Here is a 13,466-nt window from a genome sequence, read left to right on the forward strand (position 1 = left end):
TGCATTGATATATTGATAATATGTCATTAACCTGTAGAACTCGCTTCTACAGGTGGGGATAGCTGCTAGCTTAGCTGGATTTAAGAGGGCAGCAGGCAGATTAATGGAGGAAGACCGCCTCTTGGCTGAATGGGGCCACCATGTTCAGTTGGAATATACCTTTGAATTAGGGTTGCCAGCTCCGGGTTGGGAAATATCTGGAGACTTTGGGGGTGGAAGCTGAAGAGGGCAGGGTTTAGGGAGGGGAGGGACTTCAATGGGGTATAACGCCTTAAGAGTCCATCTTCCAAAGTGGCCATTTTCTCTAGATGAACAGGAGATCTCCAGCTACCACCTGGAGGTTGGCAACCCTACTTTCATAGTATTAGTTGGAAGGGACCACCAGGGTCATCTAGTCCAACCCCCTGCACAATGCAGGAAATTCACAACTACCTCCCCCACACACACCCAGTGCCCAGAAGATGGCCAAGATGCCCTCCCTCTCATGAACTGCCTAAGTTCATAGAATCAGCATTGCTGACAGATGGCCATCTAGCCTCTGTTTAAAAACCTCCAGGGAAGGAGAGCTCACCACCTCCCAAATGCCTGTTTCTGGGGAGGGGGTGCAGAAGCAGGGGGAGGTTTGGGCCTCAGTGCCCTGCTTGTAACAGGCCTTCTGGGGGCATCTGGTTGACCACTGTGGGGAACAATGCTGGACTAGGTGGACCACTGGTCTGATCCAGCAGGGCTCTTCTGATGTCCTTAGGTTCTTACATTCTCCTGGCCCTCTCAGAGGCAAAAGATACACTTACATTGCACTTTGCACTGGAAGCTGTGTGTGTTCTTAGGTGTGTGAGCCATCATGTATAAAGGGTCCATGTTCAGTCACTCTCCGAGTGTCACTTTGATGTGCATCCTCTGTGGAACTGAATTGGCAACACTTCACCTGTTGTGGAGCCCCACAGCCACACCAGAGCTCCTGTGCCTATAAAAAGCTGCTTTTTTGAGGCTCTCTTATAATGAGAATTGGGGCCAAAATATTCCATCTTGTTGGGTCTCCTTTCTATTTGTGTCCCTTTGGGAATGCTACTGGGTAGCTTCCACATCTGGGGAAAGACAGAAACGTAATTATTCCACTACTACTCTGTATGGGCTGGAGAATAATAAGATGGTGGGGGAGCCCTTACCAATTAAAATGGGAAGTGGCAGAGGAGCGGAAGCCCAAAGGAAGAGAAGGATTGTGGGTAAGGACAATCCTTCAGTGTGTTCTTGAGGATACCAGCCACAATGTCAAGATTGTGAACTAAAACAGTCTTTTTGAAGCCCAGGTGATATTGCACTGAGTTAAACATGTAATGGTCTCCGCTCCTTTTTAATCAGGTATTTTCATAAGGTTTGACTCCTCATTTATGTCCACCTTGTGGCTCCATATTTGCTCCATATTTGCTCTGTGTCAGGGCTTGTGGCTTGTTGGAACTGCAGGTCATCAAAACCACACAGCAAGTGGATTAGAGGGATTTGCTGGGAATATACAGCAATATCTTATACATGTGTTTTTCTTCTTTTTTGGCACTGTTTATTATTGTGCTGAGAGGCTCCGAGCTTTTAGGCACATGTCAAGGCCTATTTAAGAAGCCCCATGGCGCAGAGTGTTAAACTGCAGTACTGCAGTCAAAAGCTCTGCTCACGACCTGAGTTCGATTCCAACGGAAGTCGGTTTCAGGTAACCAGCTCAAGGTTGACTCAGCCTTCCATCCTTCCGAGGTTGGTAAAATAAGTACCCGGCTTGCTGGGGGTAAAGTGTAGATGACTGGGGAAGGCAATGGCAAACCACCCCTTAAATGTAGTCTGCCTAGTAAATGTCAGGATGTGACGTCACCCCATGGGTCAATAATGCCCCGGTGCTTGCACAGGGGACTACCTGTACCTTTACCACAGCCTATTGCATCCTGTACACATGTGAAAAGTCAGTTAGAAAGATTTTGGAGCATACGCAAAATGCAGCAAGCCTATGCACATGCGCACATGCGGCAGGAGCACCCATGAAAGTGCCTCACACCAACCTAGACCACTGGTCCACGTAGCTCAGTAAAGGCGCCCATAACTCTCGAAGGACTGAGACAAAAGGGTTTTTTGTTGTTGTTGTTGTTGTGCTGCTTGGGACCCTTTTAGCGGGAGATGGCAGGGACTGACCCTGTCATCAATAATTGTGTGCTACCATTGAGTTTAAACACAGGCCTGCTGGAGCAGATCTGTTTGCCCTTCATCTTGCTATAGTTAACCATACTCCAGGCACACAGAGAGAAGACAGGATCGCACCTTGCTTGCTTTCCCAGTCACATGGAAAGCCCTACGTGCGGCACTTAAACATGCAGAGGGCTTGCTGCAGACGTCTGGCTATATGGGGCCAGCAGGTGTGACCCCACTCTTCTCTACACATGTGTGAGGTTTCCAACTTTTAATGTCGGCATCAAGCTATTTGTTCGTTTTAGTTAAAACATTCATTCGCCGCCTTTCTACCTTACAGGAACCCAAGGCAGCTTACAACACAAACAGCAACAAAACAATAAAACGCATAAAGTACATAAAAACCACAATTTAAAACCCACAATTTAAAACTGCTGGTTTTAAAGGCTAGATCTTGCGGGGGCAAAACACTGAAAATGCCAACTGTTCTTGGGGGAAGCGGGCGGCAGAGCGATCTCCCCTTTTCTGGCGGATTGTACCAACAGTCCACAGGGATCCGACTTCACCGACCCATCCCCAGGGGTCCAAACAGCTCCCAGCTGCTCACCGCTTCAGAGGGCAGGGCAGGATACTTGCATTTCCGCCTCGAGGCCCTGTAAGGTATGTAACCCTCTGTGTTGCTGTCCAGCAGGGTGGAGAAGCGGAAGGTGACGGACTCAGTGGGAGCACTAAAGGAGAAGTACTTGAGGCCTTCCCCACTGCTTTTTCATCCCCAGGTAAGGTCAAGCAACAGGGAGCCCTATTCTCGGTGTTCACCTGGCTTGATTTGTTCCAGCTGGGGCCTGATTAGGGTGTGTCCATACAAAGCTCTGCATGGCTTTGTTTTCCTGATGTGCATCCTGTGTAGGTTTGAAAATGTCTCTATGCCCATTCCTAGGGTTGACAACCTCCAGGTACCAACTGGAGACCTCCTGCTATTACAACTGATCTCCAGCCGATAGAGATCAGTCCCCCTGGAGAAAATGGCTGCTTTGTCCATTGGACTCTATAGCATTGAAGTCCCTCCCCTCCCCAACCCCGCCCTCCTCAGGCTCTACCCCAAAACCTCCCACCGGTAGCAAAGAGGGACCTGGCAACCCTAACTATTCCTGTGCAAAGTCGTCAAGGCTATGGATGGGATGAGGTGTGTGTGTGTGTATCTATATCTATCTATCTATCTATCTATCTATCTATCTATCTATCTATCTATCTATCTATCTATCTATCTCTATCTCTATCTCTATCTCTATCTCTATCTATCTGTCTGTCTGTCTATCCATCTATCTATCTATCTATCTATCTATCTATCTACCTATCTATCTGTATCTCTCTCTCTCTCTCTCTCTCTCTCTCTCTCTCTCTCTCTCTCTCTCTCTCTCTATCTATCTATCTATCTATCTATCTATCTATCTATCTAATCCCACGTGGAGCACCAATTTGTGTCATCTAAATAATTTTCATGCAAAGAAAAGGCAGGGGGAGCTTCTTTATTCATGTCCTTTGAAGAATGAGAGCTTCTTTAGAACAGGAAGTTTTCTGGTTGAAGAAAGCAGCAGCTGACAATGATCCCCAGAAGTGGAAGTACTTCGAAATCCTCCCTCCCCCCACATTTTGCCCAAGATTCCCCCTGGAGGATTTTTCAAAATCATGATCACCTTTTATACTTTAATTGATCCTGAGAAATTCCCCCTTTTAGCTACTAGAACTATGAGCGCAGCAGGGGCAGGCAATAGATAACTTAAAGACATTATTATTCATTTAAGAAAGGTGTTCATTATATGTGGGTTAAAAGCTTCGGGACTTAAAAATAACTGTTCTCATTCAAGTCATACGTTCCTTGACACTAGCAATTTGGAGATGCTAAAATACATCCAGACGTGCTTTGTGAGAGCGTTCCGGAAGTTTCTTCGGTCATGATGACGTTCCTTTTACCTGCAGATGCTGAGGACCAAAACTGTGACCTTCAGCTTAAAGCCAAACTAGACAATAGGGTGACCTCAAGTCTGCCACATAGGGTTGCCAACCTCCAGTTACTAGCAAGAGATCCCCTGCTATTACAAATCTCCAGCTGATAGAGATCAGTTCACCTGGAGAAAGTGGCCGCTTTGGCCATTGGACTCTATGGCATTGAAGTCCCTCCCCTCCCCAAACCCTGTCCTCCTCAGGCTCCGTCCAAAAAACCTCCAGGTATTTCCCAACCCGGAGCTGGCAACCCTATCAGTATTGCCTACTCAGACTGGCAGCGGCTCTCCAGGGTCTGAGGTGGAGGACTTTCCCATCTCCTCCCGCTTGATCCTTTTAGCTGGAGAGACCGGGGATTGAACCTGGTACCTTCTGCATGCCAAGCAGAGGCTCTACCACTGAGCCACAGCTGCTCCCTCTTCTTCCATCAGCAGTGGCATGAGCCATGGTTTCATTTACAGTCGGCACTCTTGGGTTTGTTTCCTAGCCGAGGCATTTCCGGCATCACTTAATAGCACTTTGTGAAAACCCGAAGCGGGTCGCTTTCACATCTAAACTTAGTTTCTTCATTGTTTGGTCTGGGCCTGAGAGTTTGGTTAATAACTTCCCTTGATTTTCCTCTCGAGCAGGCCCTACAATGGTGACGGGCAGGCCGGGGACATCCTGTGTTTGTGAGGGTTAGAATTGCAAGGAGATCTGCCTCGCACGGATCCGATAGCTCTCCCAGCCAGTCTGGTGAGCAAGATATAGGCTCTGGACATGAGCACACATTGGAGGGAGGGGAGGGAGGGAGGGGAAAACACCAGTCAAGCTAATAAAATTCAGGCCAGGGGAAATATCTGTCAAGCTAGTATCCCACAATGCTATCTGTATATCTATTGCAAAGGCAAAGTCTGTTTCGGATAATCATTTTAGGGTCCTTACCCTGGTCACAGAGAGATGAATGAGGTATCAAAACACAGAACACACTAATGTGCAGCAGAAAAAAATAGAGGTTTTGGCATTTAACCCCCCCCCCAAAAAAAAATCAGATAAACTCGGCAAGAGAAGGGGGGACAACCTGGGATAAATGCGGGATTGTAGTTTTTGAAACCTTTGTAGAGTTACTGGCTGCAAACACTCTGGCTCACTGCATTGAAATAAGCCTTCCCCAGGCTTATTTCATCTGCTGGGGTGTTACGTAGGGTTGCCAGTTCCGGGTTGGGAAATACCTGGAGATTTTGGGGGTGGAACCTGAGGAAGGCGGGGTTTGGAGAGGGGAGGAACTTCAATGCCATAGAGTCCAATTAGCGGGAGATCTCCAGCTACCACCTGGAGGTTGGCAACCCTAGTGTTACGGGATGTTTACACCCATTCCAATAGTTCAGTTTCTTTAAAAAAAAAAAAAAAACCTGTCGACTCGGCACATGGGGAGAGATGGAGGGAGCTACATGTGGTTGGTGGGAAGAAACACCCAGAGAAATGGGTAGGCTGTCGTGTTGAAGTTTTGGTCAACTATTCTTTTAGAGTTGCCAACAATCTGGTGAACAAATGCCGGGCCCCTTTGTGTATGTGTTAAGTGCCGTCAAGTCACTTCCAACTCCTGGCAACCCTATGAATCAACGTCCTCCAAAACATCCTATCATTAACAGCCTTACTCAGGTCTTGCAAACTGAGGGCTGTTCCTTCCTTTATAGAGACAATCCATCTCATGTTGGGTCTTCCTCTTTTCCTGCTGCCTGAAATTTTTCCTAGCGTTATTGTCTTTTCCAGTGATTCTTGTGTTCTCATAATGTGACCAAAGCCTGATAGCCTCAGTTTAGTCATTTTCATTTCTAGGGACAGTTCTGTCTTGCTTTGATCTAGAACCCTCTAATGTGTCCTTTTTGGCATTCCAGGTATTTATAAAACTCTCCTCCAATAGAGTTTTGTGGGGTGTTATTTACCAGGTGATGCCATACACCTTTGTGCCCTGAAATGCTTCACTTGCCCATTTCCACACGTTAAGCCTCTGTTAAATGAGCAAGAGGAAGGTGGCATAGTATAGCCGGATCTCCTCAGATCTCAGAAACTAAACAGGGTCACCACTTGGAAGGGAGACCACTGAGGAAGACTCTGCAGAGGAAGGCACTAGTTAACCACCTCTGCTTCTCACGTGCCTTGAAAGCCCCATCCTAGGGTCTCCATAAGTCCGCTGCGACTTGATGGTACTTGACAGACACACAAATGAGCAAAAAAAAATTCTCTCTGGGTTGTTGGCAACCCTCGTGTGTGTTTGCAAAGATGGGATGGGAACCTTGGGATGGGAGACAGCATGGTGTAGCGGTTAAGAGCAGTGGTTTGGAGCGGTGGACTCTGATCTGGAGAACCGGGTTCGATTCCCCCCTCCTCCACATGAGCGGTGGAGGCTAATCTGGTGAACTGGATTTGTTTCCCTGCTCCTACGCATAAGGCCAGCTGGGTGGCCTTGGGCCAGTCACAGCTCTCTTAGAGCTCTCTCAGCCCCACCTACCCTTCAGGGTGTCTGGTGTGGGGAGGGGAAGGGAAGGTGATTGTAAGCCGGTTTGATTCTCCTTTAAGTGGTAGAGAAAGTCGGCATATAAAAACCAACTCTTCCTCTTCTTCTTCTTCTTCTTCTAAAACCATACCAAGCCAGGTGTCTAAAACAGCAACAGAATAACCTCCCCAAATGAAAATATATTGACAGCCAATTTGAATAATCCATGCTCTAAGATCTGTTTGCATATAGGATTGTTCTCTTTGTTACCTAAATGATATACTCGGTTTTTGCCTGTGGGTTTTTACTGGGCTGGGGCAGTTTTAAAAAAAGCCAGTTTGACCAAAGGTGACGGGGTTGGCATTAGCCTTTAGGAGCCAGTGACATTAATATCCAAGTAAACGTGTTTAGGATTTTGCTGCTGATCTCTTGGGCGCCTTTGAAAATGTGACCTGTATCTTTCTGAAAAGCTGTTTAGACAAAAGAAACCTTTCCCCCCCTCTCTCTGCATTGACTTGTATGTCTCTTGCATTATCTGTTTCAAACGAACCTCTGGCCCACATCAATCAATGGAATCGCTTTTTATGATTACTTAAATGGCAACCCGTTCCCCCCCACCTGATGACGGTCTTTTCTTCTTCCTCTCGTTCTTTGTCACTTCTAAGCAGCCGCTCCTTCCTTAAATAGCAAAATGCTGGTACCAAATGGAAAGGCCGTGGCCGGTGTTTAGAATTTTAAAATAAGCCCACGACGTATCACACTGGCAAAACCTCTGTGATTAAGTGCCGAAAGAACAGGGAACAACAAAAGCCATCTCCAGGTACTCCGGCAAAGGGCTGAGCGGGAAATCTCTCGGCGAGATCCGCAGAGCATTTTAACTGGATGGTTTTGTTACATGACTGGCAGCCGAGGCAGGGACCTCTGTGCCTCTCAGAACCTCTGCAAGCTGCTCACTTGCTATTATCATTGTGGACCGAGATCTATTCTTAATGGCTTTTATGAGCCCCCTTTTATTTCTTTTTATTTTAAGGATTATGAATAGTTGTCAGCCTTCTACAATTTATTCATCAGTTTATCAAGACGAATGGGAGAAGTTGTCCTTTTCTTTCTTGCTCTCTCCTTTCCCTCTTTTCTTTCCTTTTTGCTCTCTCTTTTCTTTCTTTCTTTCTTTCTTTCTTTCTTTCTCCCTCCCTCCCTCCCTCCCTCCCTCCCTCTTTCTTTCTTTCTTTCTTTCTTTCTTTCTTTCTTTCTTTCTTTCTTTCTTTCTTTCTTTCTTTCTTTCTTTCTTTCCTTAATTCGATCTTTTCCCCTTTTTTCTTGCTCTTTCTTTCTTTCTTTCTTTCTTTCTTTCTTTCTTTCTTTCTTTCTTTCTTTCTTTCTTTCTTTCTTCCTTCCTCCCTTCCTTCCTTCCTTCCTTCCTTCCTTCCTTCCTTCCTTCCTTCCTTCCTTCCTTCCTCCCTCTTTCTTTCTTTCTTTCTTTCTTTCTTTCTTTCTTTCTTTCTTTCTTTCTTTCTTTCTTTCTTTCTTTCTCTCCTTAATTCGATCTTTTCCCCTTTTTTCTTGCTCCTTCCTTCCTTCTTTCCTTCTTTCTTTCTTTCTTTCTTTCTTTCTTTCTTTCTTTCTTTCTTTCTTTCTTTCTTTCTTTCTTTCTTTCTTTCTTTCTTTCTTTCTTCCTTCCTTCCTTCCTTCTTTCCTTCCTTCCTTCCTTCCTTCCTTCCTTCCTTCCTTCCTTCTCCATCTTTTTTCTTCCTTTTTTCTTCCTTCCTTCCTTTTTCTTTTTCTTGATACACATTTTCTAATCAAAGCGTTTCTAAAATCGGCCATATTTTTGTTCCTCCCCCTTTGAAAATGAGATTTATTTTACGGGGCAAACCTTTTCATTTGAAACTATTGGATTATTCTTCTCTGCTAAACAACACTGAAGAATCATAACAGATAGCAACTTAGCTCAGAATCGTAACTGAGAGCAACTTAGCCTTCTCTGTTGTGTGCTGGTTATGGCACGTTTTTGACATGAGGGGGGCCTTACCTCTGCCTTTCTACCCGTCTCACCCCACAGCCCAAAGTCAGCTGGCCCAGATTTCTACCGCCTCATTCTGTGCAGTACAGAACTGCTCTAGGGCAGTGATGAATCGGTAGTTTCATCTGAATCTCACAGAGAATGAGTAAGCGGCTATCTCTCCTTCTCCCTGTTAAGTAGAAGATCACCCCAGCCCTTGGCTCCTTCTTCTAATGAGAGGGCACCTTCCCTCCCTGAACCGCTGAAGTTATTTGAAACAGACAGACCTCCTTACATCAATGGAGTCTGGCATAAGTGGTACCTATCATAGCCCTATCACAGCTTCAGCTATTTCCTCTCCGTCTGCTTCCCACAAGACGGGGGAAATTAAGCTATTCATATATCCACGCCTTATGCCTAAAGTTGGATAGGGTGCATCTCATTCCTTTAATTAAACCCTGGGCTTCACAAATCTGCAATTATTTTTTCTTTAATTATTTCTAGCCTGCTCCTTTCCCAATCTGCTCAAGGCAGCTGGCACGTGTGTCTCCCTACACACACACACACACACACACACACACGTTTATCCTCACCACAACATTGTGAGGTAGGTTAGGCCGAGAGATGGAGGCAGGCCCGACAACCGGAGCGGGGATTTTGACCCATCTCTCCTCAAGACAAAAGTGCATCAGAATAGTTACAGATCTGCTAGCCATATGCTTTTCACTGCTCTGGAGGAAATGACAGCTGTTCTTTGAGGACGATGTAAAATCTGTCCCCTCACTTATGATGGTAAAGGGCTCATCCTCCCCAGATAGACACTCACCCACCTCATCTAGGGTTCACTGAACAAAGCAATTCCTCTCCCCCTAGGGTTAAGAACATAAGAAAGGCCCTGCTGGAACAGACCAAGGCCCATCAAGTCCAGCAGTCTGTTCACACAGTGGCACATCAGGTGCCTCTAGGAAGCCCACAAACAAGACAACTGCAGCAGCATTATCCTGCCTGTGTTCCACAGCACCTAATATAATAGGCATGCTCCTCTGATCCTGGAGAGAATAGGTGTGCATCATGATCTCCAGGTAGCACCGGGAATTACAGTTGATCTCCATACTGCAGAGATCAGTTTCCCTGGAGAAAATTGGCTGCTTTGGCGGGTGGACTCTGTAGCACCCCATTCCCATTGAGCTCCCTTCTCTTCCCTCCCCAAACCCTCCCCTCTTCAGGCTCCACCCCCAAATCTTCAGTTATTTCCCAACCCAGAGGTGGCAACCCTACAAGTATCCAGATCGATTATTCTAATGGTGCACTTTTTCTCTAGATTGTGCACTAGGATTGTCAACCTCCAGGTACTCCTGGAGATCTCCTGCTAATAACACTGGTATCCAGCCGATAGAGATCAGTTCCCCTGGAGAAAATGGCCGCTGTTGCCATTGGACTCTATGGCATTGAAGTCCCTCCCCTCCCCAAACCCTGCCCTCCTCCGGCTTCACCCCAAAAACCTCCCGCCGGTGGGGAAGAGGGACCTGGCAACACTATTACGCACTCCTCACAGCTGTAGCGAATAGACATGTTATAGATGCCTGCATTTTTCGCTACTATGAGCAAATACCAAGTTCACAAGGGAAATCTAGATCAGGAAAAAGACATGGACAGAAAGCCTCCAGCCCGGGTGACATTTCCCTGACCAAATCAGCAACTATCCCCCAGCTGCATTCAGTTTACCAAAACAAAAAACCCACAGGCAAATCAAAGTTCAAAACGACCAATACAAGATTTGCTCGTTCAGTGTCCAGAATAAAAAAAACCTCCTGGCCCAAACTAACCTATTCCTTCCCCATTATACCCTGCAAGCAAGACACTAATTTTTTAACTGGCCCATCAGTTCCTATCCAGGCCATGAATGGGTGTTTTAAGCCGGGAACAACCCTAACAATCATCGCTGCAACTTTCCCCTGCTGACGGAAGGATCTTTTCCCCCCTGTTCAAACAGATGTCGGCCATAGAAACCATGACGGAGAAACTGGAGAGTTTTGCAGCCATGAAAGCAGACGGCGGTGCCTCCCTGCAGCCCCTCCCGCATCACCCGTTCAACTTCCGGTCGCCACCCCCAACGCTGTCTGACCCCATTTTGCGCAAGGGGAAAGAACGCTATACCTGCAGGTAAAAAGTGAGATGGGGTTGTCGCTAGCCGATAATGAGAGGTTCTGCTTGAACAGAGCTCCAAGCTGGGACGCAAGATTCGAGAAGACTGAAGATCAGCGGTACCCCGGGCCAAACTGGGTGTCCTCAGCAAGATGCTGACCAGGGGGACCACTCGTCTATGGTGACACCATGGTGAAAGTCACTTCTCCTCCTGGTTGCTTCCCAGGCAGATCTGGGGTTCAGTGACAGAGCGTCTGCTTGGCACGCAGAAGGTCCCAGGTTCAATCCCTGGCAGCTCCAGTTACGAGGATCAGTTCCTAGGCAATGTGAAAGGCCTCTATCTGCGTCTCTGGAAAGGTGTGAGCTAGGGTTGCCAACTGTCCGTTTATGGTGGGCAATCTACCACCCATTAGTGCTGTTGCCCACCGACTCTCAGCTGGTCGGCGGGCGAAAGTAGGCAGGGAAAGAGAGGGGGAATGACCAGGAGGGGGCAGGGAAAGCCTCACGCTGGCACTTCTGGTTACACGGTAAGTGACGTCATCACGTAGATGACGCTGGTTGCCGCCCCCAACGTCGCCTCCCTAAATCTCCTGCCATCTGTGAGGTGGGACCTGGCAACCCTAGCATGGCCTGTCAAGAATCGATACGGCTGACTAGTAAATTTCGGGTTCAGCTTTATTGGGCCCGATTTTTTTCGGTAAACCTGGAATAAGCCGAATACCCGTACTGGAAAATTTGTATTTCAGCTTTATATTTGGGTTTACCAAAAAATTCGGGTCTATGGGGGTTATTTTTGAAGGTCCCGTGAGGGCATTTTTGGAGGTTGAGTTCCCAAATTTTCTGGGTAGCTTCAAGGGACTCTCCTTGCATGAAACTCAAAGTTTGGTGAAGATTGGATCAGGGGGTCCAATAAAGATTGGATTTATGAGGTCCAGAAGGGGTCGCCCCCCCCAATAGAGAAGCATTGTAATCTTTACCATACCCCCCCCCCATTAAATAGGACCCCTGTCCCAAACTTTACCAAACTTTCGAGTTCATGCAAGGAGAGTCCCTTGAAGCTATGCTGCAAATTTGGTGACTCTCCCTCAAAAAATGCCTCCGCCACCAAACCACCCCGGGAGAATTTTAAAAAGACTGACTTTTCACTGTCTTTAAAGCTGCTTCCTCTCCAAAGAGTCGTGGGAAAACTCAGTTTCCCATGAATGTTTGCAATGGGCCTGCCAGTGCTTCCTGCTGCTCTCTGACTTGGTAGCAGAGGAGGAGGGAAAGAAGAGGCCGTCAGCGTGCGTGCCAAAGGAGGGAGGAGGTTTGTGCAGGCACCATCCCACTTCTGGCACCACTAGAAGAGAGAGCAGGCCACAATCTGTTTAGCACAGTGTGAAAATGCCTTCAAGGGAGTTTCTACCTGCTTGTTTTTAACTAGTGAATGAAGATGTTTGCCAAAGCATCTTTTATTTGGCATGATTTCCTTCACCCTCTTGTCATCTCAGTACGCAGTCTCTGGATCTCAGCACGGTAGAGCTGGGGGACTTTGAAAATATTGCATGAAGTTCACTACAGTGTTTCCCCCCCTCTTTCCCCCGCTTCTAGGTACTGTGGTAAGATCTTCCCACGATCAGCGAATCTGACGAGACATCTCCGGACACACACAGGAGAACAACCTTACAGGTAAGTAAGAACAAAGCTTGTAAACGTCGGAGACAACAGCAAAACATTGCAGTTGCAAATCAGTCAGGGGAGGTGCTGTGGCTCAGTGAAAGAGCCTCTGCTTGGCATGCATAAGGTCCCAGGTTCGAACTCCGGCATCTCCAGTTAAAGGGACTAGGAAGGTAGGTGATGTGAAAGACCCCTGCCTGAGACCCTGGAGAGCCGCTGCCGGTCTGAGTAGACAATACTGACTTTGATGGACCGAGGGTCTGATTCAGTATAAGGCAGCTTCATGTGTTCATGTGTTCCAAATAATATGACAGGAGGGGCCGTTGGCGAGATTCTGTCCAGTGGACCCCTTGCCAGGCATAAACATGACACAGATAGTGAATACACAGAGGCAAGCAGAGCCAGTGCGGCGTAATAGAGTGGCACAGTTAGGAATGGATAGACTTGGGTTCAAATCCACACTCTGCCATGAAGCTCATAGGGTAACCTTGGACCGTTTGTTCTTTTGAGTCCTAAACTACCTTATAGGGTTGTTGTGAGGAAAAAATAGGGAAGGGAGAAATATGAACACTGCTGAGTTCCTGGGAGGAAGGGAAGAAGGGAGGAAGGGCGGGAGGCTTTTTCTTATAGTTGCCATCAATTCTCAGGAACGAGCAGCATTGACCCTGGAAGCGTCCCCTTGCTTGCTAACCGTATTTCCTCTGGTTAGCAGCTGTGGCTTCTAGCAGCTACAAGTGCTGACGGGGGTAGGGGTATGAGCCAGGGGGTAGGGAGCCAGCATGGTGTAGTGGTTAAGAGCAGTGGTTTGGAGTGGTGGACTCTGATCTGAAGAACCGGGTTTGATTCCCTGCTCCTCCACATGAGCAGTGGAGGCTAATATGGTGAACCGGGTTGGTTTCCTCACTCCTACACGTGAAGCCAGCTGGGTGACCTTGGGCTAGTCACAGTTCTCTTAGAGCTCTCTCAGCCCCACCTACCTCACAAGGTGTCTGTTGGGGGGAGGGGAAGAGAAGGCAATTGTAA

General features: G+C 47.3%; 1 protein-coding gene across 3 annotated transcripts in view; it reads left to right on the top strand.

The window, feature by feature from the left end:
* PRDM16 (PR/SET domain 16) overlaps positions 1-13,466 on the top strand; it is a 410,575-nt gene that overhangs the window by 383,003 nt on the left and 14,106 nt on the right. For 2 of the 3 annotated variants that reach the window (XM_056865303.1, XM_056865305.1), the window contains exons 10-12: positions 2,855-2,942; positions 10,636-10,805; positions 12,378-12,455. In XM_056865303.1, coding sequence (XP_056721281.1) covers positions 2,855-2,942; positions 10,636-10,805; positions 12,378-12,455 — 336 coding nt within the window. The remainder of the gene's footprint in view (positions 1-2,854; positions 2,943-10,635; positions 10,806-12,377; positions 12,456-13,466) is intronic. The other variant, XM_056865304.1, reaches the window with a different exon arrangement.

The sequence above is a fragment of the Euleptes europaea genome, chromosome 19 (genome assembly GCF_029931775.1).
Source record: "Euleptes europaea isolate rEulEur1 chromosome 19, rEulEur1.hap1, whole genome shotgun sequence".
Lineage (NCBI taxonomy): Eukaryota > Metazoa > Chordata > Lepidosauria > Squamata > Sphaerodactylidae > Euleptes > Euleptes europaea.